Source organism: Chiloscyllium punctatum, chromosome 34 (genome assembly GCF_047496795.1).
Source record: "Chiloscyllium punctatum isolate Juve2018m chromosome 34, sChiPun1.3, whole genome shotgun sequence".
NCBI lineage: Eukaryota > Metazoa > Chordata > Chondrichthyes > Orectolobiformes > Hemiscylliidae > Chiloscyllium > Chiloscyllium punctatum.
In genome coordinates this window covers 60,136,106-60,152,974 of record NC_092772.1, presented here as the reverse complement: position 1 = coordinate 60,152,974, position 16,869 = coordinate 60,136,106, and the positions used below count along the sequence as shown (strand labels likewise).

The following is a 16,869-nucleotide window of genomic DNA, read 5'->3' as shown; positions in this document are numbered from 1 at the left end:
AGAATCATTGATCGTTTGAGACTGGGGACTTGGTGTAAGAAGGAGAGAATCAGGTTTCTGAGGTATTGGGTCCAGTTCAGTCACAATACTGTGGAGTCTGTAGACCACTGGTGTATTGGCTTGTGGGCGTTTGCAGCAGGTCTTACGAGTTACACCTGTCCTTTGCCTCCACCTCTTCTCACTGGACACAACGCTGCAGGTTCAAACCCTGGGCAGCCCTAGGAACACTCACAACACAAACTGACACGAGACGTTTGCAAAACTTCACACACATTCTTTGTACAAACCGACACCACATTTTTACATAGATCAGCACAGGCTAATTTCTCAAATTCAAGACAAGAGTTTTGCACAGGCTGATTCAACTTTTGTGCCAAAATTAATAAAAGTTTTTTTGCACGTTTGCACAAAGTAACACTTTTTTTTATACACATCGATACAACTTTTTTTTGCTCAAAAGAGCTCAAATTTATTCCACTGATTAATCTAAAATTTTTGCACAGATTAATGAAACTCCAATGTACCACTGAGGTCTGCAAGCTTTGGATTTTGCCCGATTGTGGGTACATCTTCTTCTAGTTTCTTCCTTTTATTTTGCCGTTTTGGGGTCACCTAGTAAAGGGCGTCGAATATTCATCGTGCAAAGACTCCCACGAAGCGCATTGTGAAAACTTGATGAAACTTGGGACGAATTTAGTTGAAGTGTGCAGGGAGGAGAGCTGCAACCCCTACTGCAGCCACAAGGCGGAGATAGCAGATCCGTGAGAAGCTGATGACCCCTGAGCAACATGCGCCCTCTGCTGCTCATCAGAAACCCTGCAATCCCCCCATCCCTGCAACAGTGGCATTGTCTCCTCACCACACTTCCAGGCACTGTCTTCCAGGACAACAACTACTCAATAGGCGACCCACACACCATGATGAAATCATCAAAAAGTACTCAATGGTCCAATTTGTGCCAGATTCAGCTGGTGAGTAAATGACCAAGGAAATAACCTGCATCCGCATAGTGCCTTGCACATCCTCAGGGCATTCCGTCTTGCTTGGCAAATGCCAAGGGCTGTTCTGAAGCGGTGTCCCTGCTGTAACAATAAGAGAGGCAAGAGGTTAATACGTGTGCATAGTCGCAAACAGGAAACCTGAGTTTTGTTTTCACTTTAAATTAATGTGGGTTGAGGTCGAGACTATGGGGGAGCATTCAAGCCCCTCAACCTGATGTTTCATGTTCAAGACCCACTCCAGGCCTTGACGTCCAATGAATGCACATTCGGAATGACTTGAGGCCTTTCTATGTCCCTCAGCCTTGCCTGCAGGAGGCAGTATTTATGTGAGAGCCTCCTGTAAGTCAGGCTTGCTTTGTGACAGTGCCCCCCCACCCCCCCCCCCCCCCCCCCCAAGCATTAGTCTCTGGTGACCACCTCCAGGAAGCAGGTGGTTTGTCTGCCTCATACTCCCCAAGGCAAGAAAGGGCAGATGTTGATTGAAAGATGGGCCAAGGCATCTGTTCTTCTTCAGAATTGTGCCGGGGGATCCAGAGAGTTGACCTGAGGGCATTGCTGGTAAAATATCTTCACCCAAAGAACACTATGGCACTCCCACACTACTGCCGCTGCTGTGTTGACTTAGATTGCAAACAAAATGGGCAAGACTGGTCTCACACCACTGGGGCTGAATGGATGAGAAGGAGTGGTTGATTGGTGTTGTTCTGAAGCTCCCCCAGCCTGCATCTACTTGGAGTGGTTGATTATAGGCTCGTAGAGATGTACAGCACCGGACAGGCCCTTCAGCCCATTGAGTCTGCACTGACCAAAGGAGAAACCATCTCCGATCCTCCCTAATTCCATTTGACCCAAGGATATTCCATCGAGGTACTCTTTAAAGGTTATGAGATTTCCCACCTCAACTACCCTCTGAGGCAGCACATCCAGACCCACCCACCACTCACTGAGTGAAAAACAATTTCCTTCCATCCCCTCAAAACCTTCTGCCCTACATTAGATTACCTACAGTATGGAAACAGGCTCTTTGGCCTAACGAGCCCAGACTGACCCTTCAAAGAGTAACCCACCCAGACCCATTCCCCTACCCTATATTTACCCCTGACTAATGCACCTAACATTATGGACAATTTAGCAAGGCCAATTCACCTAACCTGTACATCCTCGGACTGTGGGAGGAAACCAGAGCACCACGCAGACACGGTGAGAATGTGCAAACTCCACTTAGACAGTCGCCCGAGGCAGGAGTTGAACCCGTGTCCCTGGCACCATGGGGCAACAGTGCTAACTACAGAGTCACTGAGCCAACCCCATCTTAAAATGATGCCCGCTTGTTATTGTCTCTTCAGCACAGCAAGGCAACTGCTTCCTACCACCCTGTCCTTGTCCCTCATAATCGTGTACACCCCTTAGGCAGCACAGTGGCTCGCACTGCTGCCTCACAGCGCCTGGGTTCGATTCTACCGTCAGGCAACTGTCTGTGTGGGGTTTGCACATTCTCCCCGTATCTGCGTTGCTTTCCCCCTGGTGCTCCTGTTTCCTCCCACAATCCAAAGCCCTGCACGTTAGTTGGATTGGCCATGCTAAATTGCTCCCATAGTGCCCAGGGATGTGCAGGCCAGGAGGATTAACCATGATTAATGCGAGGTTACGGGGATAGGGTAGGAGCCTGGAATACTCTAAGAGTAGGATGCTTTTCGGAGGCTCAGTGCAGACTCTTTGAGCTGTACGGGATCTTTCTGCAACGTAGGGATTCTACAAACTGTATTAGGACCCCCTTCAACCTTCTGTGCTCTCAAGAAAGCAACCTGAGCTTATCCAGCCTCTCTTCATAGCTAAACTGTGACATCCTGGTGAGTGCACTCTCTCCAATGCAATCACATCCTTCCTATAATGAGGTGAGTGGAACTGTACACAGCACCCCAGTTTATCAGAACAGACCCTTTGGAAAAAGACTCACTGGACTCGTGGTGTTAACTCTGCTCTGTCTTCGTAGATGCTGCCAGACCTGCTGAGTTCCTCTTGCAATTTCTGTTTTTGTTTGTTTCAGATTTCCAATATCTGCAGTTCCTTGTTTCATTTCATCCCTGTATCCAAACATGTGTAAGGCCCCTTTTGGAATACTGCATTCAATTCTAGTCTCCCTGCTTTTGGAAAGATGTTGTTAAACTTGCATGTTTATTGCGAGGGTTAGAGGGTTTGAGTGAGAGGGAGAGGCTGAATAGGTTGGGGCTGTTTTCCCTGAATTGTCAGAGGCTGAGGGGTGACCTTATAGAGTCATAGAGTTTAAAGAGGTTATCGAGGTTTATAAAATCATGATGGGAATGGATAGAGTGAAGTCCAGAAGTAAAGAACATAGGTTTAAGGTGAGAGGGGAAAGATTTAAAAGGGACCTAAGGGGCAACTTTATATAGAATAGCATCCCTCATGGTAGAAACAGGCCCTTCAGCCCAACAAGTCCACACCAACCATCTGAACAGTATCCCATCCAAACCCATTCCTCTGCACTATTACTCTACATTTGCCCCTAACCTGCACATCCCTGGACACTATGGGTAATTTAGCATGGCCAATCCACCCTAACCTGCACATCCCTGGGGACTATGGGACAATTTAGCATGGCCAATCCACCCTAACCTGCACATCCCTGGGGACTATGGGCAATTTAGCACGGCCAATCCACCCTAACCTGCACATCCCTGAACACTATGGGACAATTTAGCAATGGCCAATCCACCCTAACCTGCACGTCCCTGAACACTATGGGACAATTTAGCAATGGCCAATCCACCCTAACGTGCACATCTTTGGATTGTGGAAGGAAACCAGAGCACCTGGAGGAAACCCACACAGACATGGGGAGGATGTGCAGACTCCACCCAGACAGTCGCCTGAGCCTGGAATCGAACCACGTCCCTGGCGCTGGGAGGCAGCAGTGCTAACCAGTGCTACTGGTGCATGTATGGAATGAGCTGCCAGAGGAAGTGGTGGAGGCTGGTGCAATACCAGCATTTAAATGGCATCTGGATGGGAATATGAATAGGAAGGGTTTAGAGTGATACAGGCCAAATGCTAGCAAATGGGTCTAGATTAATTTAGGATATAGATGAGTTGGACCGAAGGGTCAGTTCCAGTACTGTCCAACTCGATGATCTGATATGCTGTTTTGATCTGTGCCACGAGACCATTGGATCGAGTAACAACACGATCTTCATTGCGATCAATTTCAAAGTCCGTTTTAAGGTGTGGGACAAGTTGACCTTTGTTACAGTTCACTGAGGATCTGAATCCATTATTTGGGAATGACAAAGATAAACGTACCTTTCCAACTGCTCATAGACTGATATGTTACTGATCTGAAGGTCCTGGGGGGAAAATAAAAGATATCACAGCCAATTCATATCAGTCTCAACAGGAAAAGTGTCTGAAATGATTGAAATGCAGAGAACGTACTGTGTAGTTTGAATTGGACTGATCCTGATTTCCACATTCTTTCTGTGAAGGTAATTATTACATTAAATGTTAAGAGTGTCACATTTGTATTGAAGCAGCTGAGAGTGTAACAAGCAGCCTTTCATTCTCAGAAATCCCCTACAGTGTGGAAACAGGCATTTCGGCCCATGGAGCCCACACTGACCATCCAAGGACTGTCACACCCACACCCCTACCCTACCCCTGTAACCCAGTATTTCCCATGGTTAATCCAACTGACTTACCCATCCCTGAACACTGTGAGCAATTCAGCATGGCCAATCCACACTAACCTGCAGAGCCCTGAACATTGTGGGACAACGTAGCATGGCCAATCCACCTGGGCCTACACATCCTTGGGTGCTGCGGACAATTTAGCACGGCCAATCCACAGAAAACTGCACATCTTTGGACTGTGGGAGAAAAGTGGAGCACCCGGAGGAAACCCATGCAGACACGGGGAGAATGTGCAAACTCCACACAGACTCCACTCCCGAGAGTGGAATCGTACCGAAGTCCCTTGCACTGTAAGGCAGCAGTGCTAACCCACTGTGCTGTCTCTGACTGCAATTTTTAAATCAATCTATTGTTTTACAAATTTAAGGAATCAAGTGCATTCATGGGGTTGGGGAGAGATATAAAATGTTCAAGCAGAAGAGTTTTAATAGTCTCAGGTCTATTTCTTGGGACCTTTGATTCGATAATTTAAATGTTCTGAGCATTAACAATGCTGAAATGCAAGGCATGCTATCACTGTGCCCAGATTTTCTGACGAAAGGCTGTAGACGAAATATCGATTCTCCTGCTCTTTGGATGCTGCCTGAGGCGTTCTACAAGGTTCCCCATGGGAGACTGATTAGCAAGGTTAGATCTCATGGAATACAGGGAGAACTAGCCATTTAGATACAGAACTGGCTCAAAGGTAGAAGACAGAGGGCAGTGGTAGAGGGTTGTTTTTCAGACTGGAGGCCTGTGACCAGTGGAGTGCCACAAGGATCAGTGCTGGGTCCTCTACTTTTGTCATTTGCATAAATGATTTGGATGCGAGCATAAGAGATACAGTTAGTAAGTTTGCAGATGACACCAAAATTGGAAGTGTAGTGGACAGCGAAGAGGGTTACCTCAGATTACAACAGGATCTGGACCAGATGGGCCAATGGGCTGAGAAGTGGCAGATGGAGTTTAATTCAGATAAATGTGAGGTGCTGCATTTTGGGAAAGCAAATCTTAGCAGGACTTATACACTTAATGGTAAGGTCCTAGGGAGTGTTGCTGAACAAAGAGATCTTGGAGTGCAGGTTCATAGCTCCTTGAAAGTGGAGTCGCAGGTAGATAGCATAACGAAGAAGGCGTTTGGTATGCTTTCCTTTATTGGTAAGAGTATTGAGTACAGGAGTTGGGAGGTTATGTTGCGACTGTACAGGACATTGGTTAGGCCACTTTTGGAATATTGCATGCAATTCTGGTCTCTTTCCTATTGGAAAGATGTTGTGAAACTTGAAAGGGTTCAGAAAAGATTTACAAGGATGTTGCCAGGGTTGGAGGATCTGAGCTATAGGGAGAGGATGAACAGGCTGGGGCTGTTTTCCCAGGAGCGTCGGAGGCTGAGGGGTGACCTTATAGAGGTTTACAAAATTATAAGGGTCACGGATAGAGTGAATAGACAAAGTCTTTTCCCTCGGATCGGGGAGTCCAGAACTAGAGGGCATAGGTTTAGGGTGAGAGGGGAAAGATATAAAAGAGACCTAAGGGGCAACTTTTTCATGCAGAGGGTGGTACGTGTATGGACCGAGCTGCCAGAGGAAGTGGTGGAGGCTGGTACAATTGCAACATTTAAGAGGCATTTGGATGGGTATATGAATAGGAAGGGTTTGGAGGGATATGGGCCAGGTGCTGGCAGGTGGGACTAGATTGGGTTGGGATATCTGGTCGGCATGGATGGGTTGGACCGAAGGGTCTGTTTCCATGCTGTACATCTCTATGACACTATGACTCTATGTCCTGCTGTGCTTTTCCAGCACCACACTCTCGACTGACTGTTCCAACTTTAAAGAAAACCCCCAAGGAATCACACGCTGTTTACGTTCCCACAGACTGCTCGGCTTCTCTCATTCAATCTCTTTCTCTTAAATGAAACCAAGACAAATATACCTCTCCATGCCATAGCATGGTGACATTTGTGACAGGGATTCACAGGTCAGAAAGGACAAGCTGCATCTGGTAATAATTACCCATCATCCTTCTTCTTTCCAATTATTTGAAATTTTTCGACTCGTCACTGAATCTCCTACTACTGGAAACAGTTTCACAAGAGTTCTCTTGTTTTAAAACTTACTGTAATTGCAACATCTCTTGTTTAACTGATGAATAACAGTAGCATTAAAGTGAACACTTACCTCGTCATTTACTGATGGCAGGAAGGTTTCGTACGTTGGCGTGCTGATGGTGCCACTCACTGTAGGTAGGATGTATCTTTCTGAAATCAATCCAACAACAAGGGATGAGTAAACTAAGGAGGAAGAGAATTTGATGAAATAAATGCAGACAATACTAGCAAAACTCAGCAGATCTGGCAACACCTCTGTGAGAGAGGAACAGAGTGAATGTCTTGAGTCCAATAGGGCTCCTCTTCAGATCTGAAGGATGTTAGAAATTGGAAACTTCCCACCCGCTGAGAAAAAGAACAGGAAATGACATCACCATCAGAAATGACATCACCAAAGGAAATGGCATCACCACAGGAAATGACACCACCAACCCAAAGAAACCCAAACATATAAATAAAACGCAGGAATCATTGGCAGTGCTTCACCTGGAGGCTCACTGAAGATGTGACCTAGTATGGTGACAAAACATCTGAAACGGAACCTTCCAGCTCAGCAAGCAAACCTACATCCAGAATTTGGAAACTTTTTCAACGTCTGTTCGCTCTGAAGAAAAGTCATACTGGGCTCAAAACATTAACTATGTTTCTCGTCATGTTGCCATACATGCTGGGTTTTTCCAAACAGCTCTGTTTCTCAGATTTCTAACCTCCACAGTATTTCACTTTGTTTGGAGGAACTGCTGAGCTGACCTTCTTTGGCAAACTCTCTGCTCTCGGGAACATTTGAACCAAGTGTTGGTTGTCATTGGATGACGAGAACAGGTGAAAGGGAGGACCGCAGATGCTGGAGATTAAAGTCGAGAGTGCGGTGCTGGAAAAACACAGCATCTGAGGAGCAGGAGAATCGACGTTTTGGGCAAAGGCCTTCATCAGTAATTCCCGATGAAGGGATTTTGCCCGAAACGTCGATTTTCCTGCTCCTCAGATGGATAAGGAGAATCTCTACCTTGTCTCGGTATTAATCCCCTGATGTGTTCAAGGCTGAGGCTACCATGCATCAGATGCAGGATTAATCAACACTTAAACTCCTTTTTCCATAGCAACTTTTAATAGGAGCTGTGACTGCAAGAGCAGGTACTAAAGGTGGGTGTATTCTATTTATATTGGAATAGACTTTATACATCTTTTACTAAAGTTAGTCAATAGAATATGTGTAATTGCAGACCAGTTACTGTCCCTGTTTTCATTTGTTGCACTGCCTCACTAGAATTACCGACCCACAAGTAAAACCTTCAATGGAAAAAGCTTACAAAGTTGAACACGGCTGTATTGAACCGGTGGATGAATTAAACTATCCCCCAGATGGGTCCCTTCACAGAACTGTTCTGGAGTGGAAAGTGGTTATTCGGCCCATCATGTGAGTCCTGGTTCTCCTGCTGGAAACGTCAATCGCCTGCCTTCTCCCCTTGCACACCAATGTCCCCTCTTGATTGCCTCCTGGGAACCTCCCTCCAGCACGTTTGCAGGCAGCGCATTCCACACCCGAACTGCTCCCTGGGTGAAAAAGTCTTTTCCTGACATCTCCCCCCCCCTTGCTTTGCACATCACTTTAATCCTACAGGCTCTGGCTCGTCTTCCTTTTAGGAGCAGGAACAGCTTCTCTCTCTCTGCTGCATCTAGCCCCCTCATCCTTTCCTTTCCTCCCTGCCCGATATCCCATTCCGTGTTGACACGATTCACGATGGCCTCCGTTTGGGAATAAAACGGGTTTTATCATCCCGTTCACTTACGGGTTTCTGAATGAGACATTTTCTGGACTTTGAAGAGTAAAACAGCGATACCCACGAGTTCTGCGATGGAGATCACAGCGAGAACCACAACTGCAGCTTTCCATTCATTACTGCTGCAGCTAGCTGACTGGGTGGTAGTCACTGCAAAACAGAAAGAACTACATAAGTCAGTGCCCTCATTGCTCTTGCTCACTTGCAAGTGACTTTGACGATGAGACTACGCAGTTATTGCACAGGATTATCCACTGGGAGCAGGATCTTGTTCAGTCCCATGTTCCCGAATGGATACAACACTGGTATTTACTTGGAAATGTGAAATGTTGCCTCGATGTACCAAAAGCAGACCAACTCCAACCCCAGCAATCTCCTCCTGATCACCAGCAGAGTTGTTTAAATGTGACAGTGGCTAGCAAGTGGCACTTATAGAGTCATACAGCATGAAAACAGACCCTTCGGTCCAACTCGTCCAGGCAGACCCAGACATGCCCAATCTGACCTAATCCCATGAGCCAGCACTAGGCTCATATCCCTCTAAACTCTTCCTATTCATGTACCTGCTCCGATTCCTTTTAAATACTGTCATTGTACCAGCCACCATCACTTCGTCTGGTAGCTCATTACAAGCACACATTACCCTCTGTGTGAAAAAAGTTGTCTCTGAGGTACTTTTTAAAAATCTTGCCCCTCCCACCTTAAACCTATGCCCTTTCGTTTTGGATTCCCCACACCCCAGGGAAAAAAAAACCTTGGTTATTCACCTTATCTGTGCCCCTTATGATTTTACAAACCTCTGTAAGATCATCCCTCTGATACTCTGGGGAAAAAAGTCCTTGCCTACTCAAACCTCACTATTTAACCCAAACCCTCCACACCCGGGTAACATCCTTCTTCCCTTTCCAGTTTAATAACATCCTTCCTGTAGCAGGGCGACCAGAATTTTACACAATACCCCAAATGCGACCTCACCAACGTCTTGTTAGCCCTCCTCATAACATAAGAGCCTTTAACAAAGTAAATGTCCCAGACACCATTACAGACAAATGTTAGTGTGCTGTTCACTGTGAATCGATGTGAATCCATTGTACTCACTGTCCAACTTCAAGGAATAGGGCTCGCTTGCTTTTTCACTCACAGGGCTACATGCAATACATCGATAGTTGCCAGTATTGCTTGTGTCAACATGAATTATCATCAACATGGCATTTCCTGAGGAAAATGTTGTCCTCCCTTTGCTGTTGACAAGAATCCCATTGAAGAGCCAAATTATTTCGGTCCAATCTCCCATTACATGGCACCTCAGGGACACTGTGTCATTCTCTTTCACTGTGTTCGAAACATTGGATATAATAGACACAGAGGAGATTGGCTCTGTGGATTGGAAACAGAAGAATTAATCACTCGTCCTGCACAGAATATTCAAATAATTTTGTTATGAAATATGATATATCGATGATGAATGATGGCCGCATCGAGTCCTACAGCATGTCTAATCAATCCACGCCGATCATATTTCCAAACTGAGTTAATCCCATCTGCCTGTGCTTGGCTCATATCCCTCCAAACATCTCTTTCATGTCCTAATCTTAATGTCTTCTGAATGTTGTAACTGTACCCAGATTCACCACTTCCTCTGGAAATTCATTCCAGACCCTCTCTGTGTCGAATAGTTGCCCATATTGTCTTTTTAAAATCTTCCTCCTCTCTCCTTAAACTGTGCCCCCAAGTCTTGAATCCCCCAGCTATGGGGAAAAGACACCTGCCATCCATCTTATCCATGCCCCTCATGATTTTATAAATCTCAAGAAACCTCCAGTGAAAATTACTCCCAGCCAATCCAGCCTCTTCTTATAACTCAAACCCTCCATTCCCAGCAAGGTCCTGGTATATCTCTTCTGAACACTGTCCAACGTAATCATATCCTTCCTATAACAAGGTGATCAGAACTGCACACTGAACGCTGGAAGACACCTCCCCAACATCCTGTACAACCCCAGCATAATGTTCTAACTCCGATACGCTAAGGTCTGAGCAAAGATGGTAAGTATGCTAAATGTCTTCCTCACCACCCAACCCAAATGTGATGCAAACTTCATAGAAATATATCCCAGAATCCCTCTAGGGTCAGTCTGTTCCACGTGATTACAGAAGGCCCTACTTTTAATTGTACAAGTTCTGCCCTTGTTTCTTTCACATATATCCAAATTAAACTCCATCTGCTCTAATTCCACAACAATACTTAAAAAAACAATCTAGACCGGGATAAATCTACAGGCTTTTACTTTTTTTGTAGCATTTCGAAGGCTAAGAAGTGACCAGATTGAAGTCTTCAAGACATTAACAGGAAGAGACAACATCGATAAGGATAAATTATTTCCAATGGTTGAGGATTCTAGAACTACAGGGCATAGTTGGACAGCATTAAAATAAAAGGAAAAGCCTGCAATATGGTGAAGATTAGTGGGAAGCCAGAGGATTGGAACGTCTTTACAGGATATCATTCCTGATGAAGAGCTTATGCTCCAAATGTCGACTCTCCTGCTCCTCAATTGCTACCTGACCTGCTGTGCTTTTCCAGCACCAGCCTTTTTGACTCTGATCTCCAGCATCTGCAAACCCTCCTTTCTCCAAGTCTTCAAAAGCCGGCCAAGGATAACGGAAAAAAGTTTTGGGGGTGGAGAAGATGAAATATAGGGTAAAGTAGCTCATAATAGTTTTAAAAATTGCAAGAGTTGTTAGCAATCTGAAATGTAGAGCTAAGAGTGGAAAATGAGGCTGGAGAAGTTGAAGTGGGGATGAAAGAAGTAGCAGAGGAACTGAATAGGTATTTTGCATTGGTGTTCACAGTGGAAGACATCAGTAATACACCAGAATTTCAAGAGGGTCAGGGGTCAGGAGTGAGTTGGATATCACAAGGGATAAAGTGCTAGGGAAGTGGAAAGCTGGATAAATCACTGGACCAGGTGAACTACACCTCAGAGTTCTGAAGGAAATAGCTGAGGAAACTGTAGAGGCATCAGTGTTGACCTTTTCGGAATCACTTGAGTCAGGGATGGTCCCAGAGGCCTGGTTAGTGAGTAATGTAACAACACTGTTTAAAAAGGGAGGCAGGCAGAAGACAGGAAATTGTCGAGCGGTTAGCCTGACCTCAATTGTTGGTAAGATTTTCGAGTCCGTTATTCAGAATCAGATTGCGGAGTGTGTGGAAATTCCTGGTAAAATAGGGTGGGTTCATCAAGGGGAGGTCATGCCTAAAAAAACCTGTATCTTTGTGGAGCAGAGAAATCTTGGATTGATATTTTCAAGTGGGTAAAACATCTCTAACATAAAGGCTGACTGAGGGAAAGGAAAATGAAGAGAGAGGGAGAACGTGATGAAAAGCCTTCCACCAGTTTCTGGGTAGACGGGGAGAAACTGAACTCAAACATGCTCCAGTAGAGAGACAGAGAGGGAGGGAGAGAGAGAGAGAGACTCACACACAATGGTCATTTAAACCATTGCCCATGTGTTGCCCTCACTCTCAACATTTTGCCCGGAGCCAGGTAACGATATCTGCTTTCAGCATTTACCCAATCTCCTTTTAGAATCGAATTCAAACTCGGACTACCAAATCAGTCTGCCAATCGCTCCATCCTCCCCTCACCACCCCCTCCCCCAAGTCAACTTTTATGGTGAAACTCTCTCATCTCACCAGGTCATCGGTGATGGGAAGGTTCATCATTTCATAATGACTTGGTTAAGGAAAACATTCCTGTTACTCACCAAACACCGAAAGGATGATTGTTGCATTCGCTACAGCATCACTGAATGAGTTCATGGTAACGCTGTACTCTCCGCTGTCTGAAGCAGTGACTGATTTGAGCAGGAGAGAGCCATTACTGAATAAGAACTCTATCCGCCCTCGGTAAACATTATTAATGTCTGTTGCTTTGTTAATCCACACAAGTACATCTGACCCGTTGTGCTTCCAAGATCCACTCCTCACCCTCTCCGACGGTCTCACCGACAGGAGCACAGGGTCTCCGACTGCTGCATTAATCAGCCTCTTACTCACTGAGATGGTCAAAGCCTCAGAGTCAACTACAAGGGGAAGAAGAATCCCAGGTTAATGTTCAGCCAGTTTAACTCCAAATGGAGACAGGGAAAGACTGTGAAATCCGTTGTATTTAACATATCCTCACCAACACCCCCGCCCACCCCACATCCTCCCTACATAACCCTCAATACCAACATGAGAAATTCACTCTCACCAAGAAATAGAAGTGACCAGACAGTAATGGCAGTGAGTCGGGCTCTCTCCATCCTGTGAGAGCAGCGTCGGTCCCTGTACTAAACAGTGTCCAGCCAGCAGTCCCTGGTCAATGAACCAGGTTAATCTTTAACTAAAGCAAACACGGCTCTGAACTGGGTCAGAGTTACTTCACTGCGAGGACTGGGTGAAAGGTTAGAATATTAATGTAGGGACTCTTCCAGTTCAACATCTGGAGCTGACAACGCGAGTAGTGAAGTTATGATTAAAACATTTTGACAGAGCGGTGAGGAGAGAAGGTGGAGTGAAGTGAGGGTTGCTGGGAAGGCAAGGGCTTAATTTATATTTAGGCAATAGCTCAATCCAAGATACTACACGTGTATTATCTCCCTCCCACCCTCCCCCACCCCCCTCCTCTAGCTGGAAGAAAAAGACTGCAAGGTAAGGCTTTTTTTTCTTTATCTTTCTTTTTCATATATTTAAGAGCATTATTTGGTTTTAGTTAGTTCATATAAAGCTAAGCTTACAATGGCAGGGGACCTCAGACCCATGGCATATTCCTCTTGATTGATGCGGGAGCTTAGGAATGTGCCTGACCTTCCTGACTCTTGCACTTGCAAGAAGTGTGTCCAGTTGCAGCTCTTGTTTGACCTCATGACGGCTCTGGAGCTGCGGATGGACTCACTGTGGAGTATCCGAGATGCTGAGGAGGTGGTGTTGAGCACGTTTAGTGAACTGGTCACACCTCAGGTTAGAATTGCTGAGGGAGACAGTGAAGGGGTAACAAAATGAGAGAAACAAAGAGTAGGAAGGCAGTGCAGGTGTCCCCTGTGGTCATCTCCCTCCAAAACGGGTAGACCGTTTTGGATGCTGTTGGGGGAGATGGCTCACCAGGGGTGGGCAGCAGTTGCCAGGATCATGGCACCGTGGTGGGCACTGCTGTTCAGAAGGGCGGGAAAAAGACTCGTAGGCCCATAGTCATAGGGGATTCGATTGTGAGGGGAGTAGATAGGCGGTTCTGTGGCTGAAAACGGGACTCCCGGCTGGTGTGTTGCCTCCCAGGTGCTTGGATCAGGGATGACACCAATCGGCTGCAGAGCATTCTAAAAGGGGAGGGTGAACAGCCAGTTGTCTCGGTGCATATAGGCACCAACGATATAAGTAGAGAATGAGATGAGGTCCTGAAAGAAGAATTCAGGGAGCTAGGAGAGAAGTTGAAGAGGAGTACCTCAAAGGTAGTGATCTCAGGATTACTACCAGTGCCACACGTTAGCCAGTGTAGAAATGAAAAAATAGGTAGGATGAACACATGGCTTGAGAGATGGTGAAGGAGGGAGGGGTTCAGATTTGTTGGACATTGGGTCCGGTTCTGGGGAAGGTGGGATTATTATAAAATGGATGGTCTACATCTGAACCAGACCGGAACCAATGTCCTTGGGGGAGTTTTTGCGACTGCTATTGGGGAGGTTTTAAACTAATGTGGCAGGGGACTGGAAACCAGAAGAGAAAACAAGAAGGCAGTGAGGTGGAGACTGGAGACTGTAAGAATTATGAAGATAGTATTAATAAAGGGAAGAGTAGGCAGAGAGCAGATGATCGCAAAAAAAACTGGTGGCCTTAAATGCATCTACTATAACTCAAGGAGTATAGTGTGTAAGGCAGATGGATTTAGGGCTTGGATTGGTGCCTGGGAATATGATGTTATTGCAATCACAGAGACTTGGTTGAAGGAAGGGCATGATGATTGTCAACTAAATGTTCCAGGATGTAGATGCTTCAGACAGGACAGGGAGGGAAGTAAAAGGGGGGCCAAAAGAGAAAATGCTGGAAAATCTCAGCAGGTCTGGTAGCATCTGTAAGGAGAGAAAAGAGCTGATGTTTTGAGTCTAACTGACCCTTTGTCAAAGCTAAAAAAAAATGGAGAAATGCAGCCTACAGCCGAGTATAAACACCTCCCTATTTCTCCCTTTTTTCAGCTTTGACAAAGGATCAGTTTGGCTCAAAATGTCAGCTCTTTTCTCTCCTTACAGATGCTGCCAGACCTGCTGAGATTTTCCAGCATTTTCTCTTTTGGTTTCAGATTCCAGCATCTGCAGTAATTTGCTTTTATTAATTAAAAGGGGGGGATGGAGTTGCATTGCTGGTCAAGGACAATATCACGGCTGTGCTAAAGGAGCACACTATGGAGGTCTTGGGTAGTCATACAGTCATAGAAATCTACAGCATGGAAACAGACCCTTCGGTCCAACCCGTCCATGCCGCCCAGATATCCCAACCCAATCTAGTCCCACCTGCCAGCACCCAACCCATATCCCTCCAAACCCTTCCTATTCATATACCCATCCAGATGCCTTTTAAATGTTGCAATCGTACCAGCCTCCACCACATCCTCTGGCAGCTCATTCCATACACGTACCACCGTCTGTATGAAAATGTTGCCCCTTAGGTCTCTTTTATATCTTTCCCCTCTCACACTAAATCTATGCCCTCTATTTCTAGACTCCCCGATCCCAGGGAAAATCTTTGTCTATTTATTCTATCCATGACCCTTATAATTTTGTAAACCTCTATAAGGTCACCTCTCAGCCTCCAACGCTCCAGGGAAAACAGCCCCAGCCTGTTCAGCCTCTCCCTATAGCTCAGATCCTCCAACCCTGGAAACATCCTTGTAAATCTTTTCTGAACCCTTTCAAGTTTCACATCTTTCCAATAGGAAAGAGACCAGAATTGCACGCAATATTTCAACAGTGGCCTATCCAATGTCCTGTACAGCCGCAACATGACCTCCCAACTCCTGTACTCAATACTCTTGCCAATAAAGGAAAGCATACCAAACGACTTCTTCACTATGCTATCTACCTGCGACTCCACTTTCAAGGAGCTATGAACCTGCACTCCAAGATCTCTTTGTTCAGCAACACTCCCTAGGACCTTACCATTAAGTGTATAAGTCCTGCTAAGATTTGCTTTCCCAAAATGCAGCACCTCGCATTTATCTGAATTAAACTCCATCTGCCACTTCCCAGCCCATTGGCCCATCTGGTCCAGATCCTGTTGTAATCTGAGGTAACCCTCTTCGCTGTCCACTACACCTCCAATTTTGGTGTCATCTGCAAACTTACTAACTGTACCTCTTATGCTCACATCCAAATCATTTACGTAAATGACAAAAGTAGAGGACCCAGCACTGATCCTTGAGGCACTCCACTGGTCAAAGGTCTCCAGTCTGAAAAACAACCCTCCACCACCACCCTCTGTCTTCTACCTTTGAGCCAGTTCTGTATCCAAATGGCTAGTGAGGCATTATGGGTGGAGCTGAGAAATAAGAAGGGTGCAGTTACATTGTTGGGGCTGTATTACAGGCCTCCCAAGAGTGAGCATGAGGTAGAAGAACAAATAAGTAACCAGATTATGGAAAGATATAGAGATAATAGGGTAGTGGTGATGGGAGATTTTAATTTTCCTAATATTGACTGGGATACACTTAACGTCAGACGTCTGGATGGGGTAGAATTTGTAAGAAGCATCCAGGAGAGTTTTCTAGAGCAGTTTGTCAATAGTCCGACAAGGGAAGGAGCCATATTGGACCTGGTACTGGGGAACGAGCCAGGCCAGGTGGTAGAAGTTGCGGTGGGGGATTTCTTTGGGAACAGCGATCATAATTCTGTAAGTTTTAGAATACTCGTAGATAAAGAAGAGAGTGGTCCTAAGGGAAGAGTACTAAACTGGGCCAAGGGCAATTATATCAAAATGATGGAGGAGCTCAGAAATGTGGATTGGACACAGCTATTTGAAGGGAAATCCACATTTGAGATGTGGGAGGCTTTCAAAGTTAGGTTAAAGATAGTGCAGGATAGGCATGTCCCATTGAAGGCAATGGATAGGAGGGGCAAGATTCGTGAACCGTGGATGACAGGAGAAATTGTACAACTCGCCAAGAGGAAAAGGGAAACGTACATAAGTTCTAGGCAGCTAAGAACAGAACAGGCCCTGGAAGAATATCGGAAGAGTAGGACAAGTCTTAAATGAGGAATCAAG

The 16,869-nt window shown here is 45.7% G+C and overlaps 1 protein-coding gene across 3 annotated transcripts; it reads right to left on the bottom strand.

Annotated features, from left to right (window-relative positions):
* Nucleotides 1-259: 259 nt before the first annotated feature.
* LOC140458899 (cell adhesion molecule CEACAM2-like) lies at nt 260-12,974 on the bottom strand. 3 transcript variants are annotated; one of them, XM_072553644.1, is made up of 9 exons: nt 12,833-12,974; nt 12,345-12,662; nt 9,675-9,953; nt 8,586-8,726; nt 6,866-6,945; nt 4,452-4,493; nt 4,320-4,363; nt 2,959-3,145; nt 260-1,082 (listed from the first exon to the last, which is right to left on the bottom strand). In XM_072553644.1, exons 1-9 carry the CDS (start codon nt 12,882-12,884, stop codon nt 930-932), a joined length of 1,296 nt encoding a protein of 431 aa, XP_072409745.1. In that variant the 5' UTR covers nt 12,885-12,974; the 3' UTR covers nt 260-929. The 3 variants fall into 3 exon arrangements, with proteins under 3 accessions (XP_072409745.1, XP_072409746.1, XP_072409748.1); XM_072553645.1 differs by having other exon boundaries at nt 2,959-3,142; XM_072553647.1 differs by lacking the exon at nt 2,959-3,145 and having other exon boundaries at nt 12,833-12,966.
* Nucleotides 12,975-16,869: the final 3,895 nt, after the last annotated feature.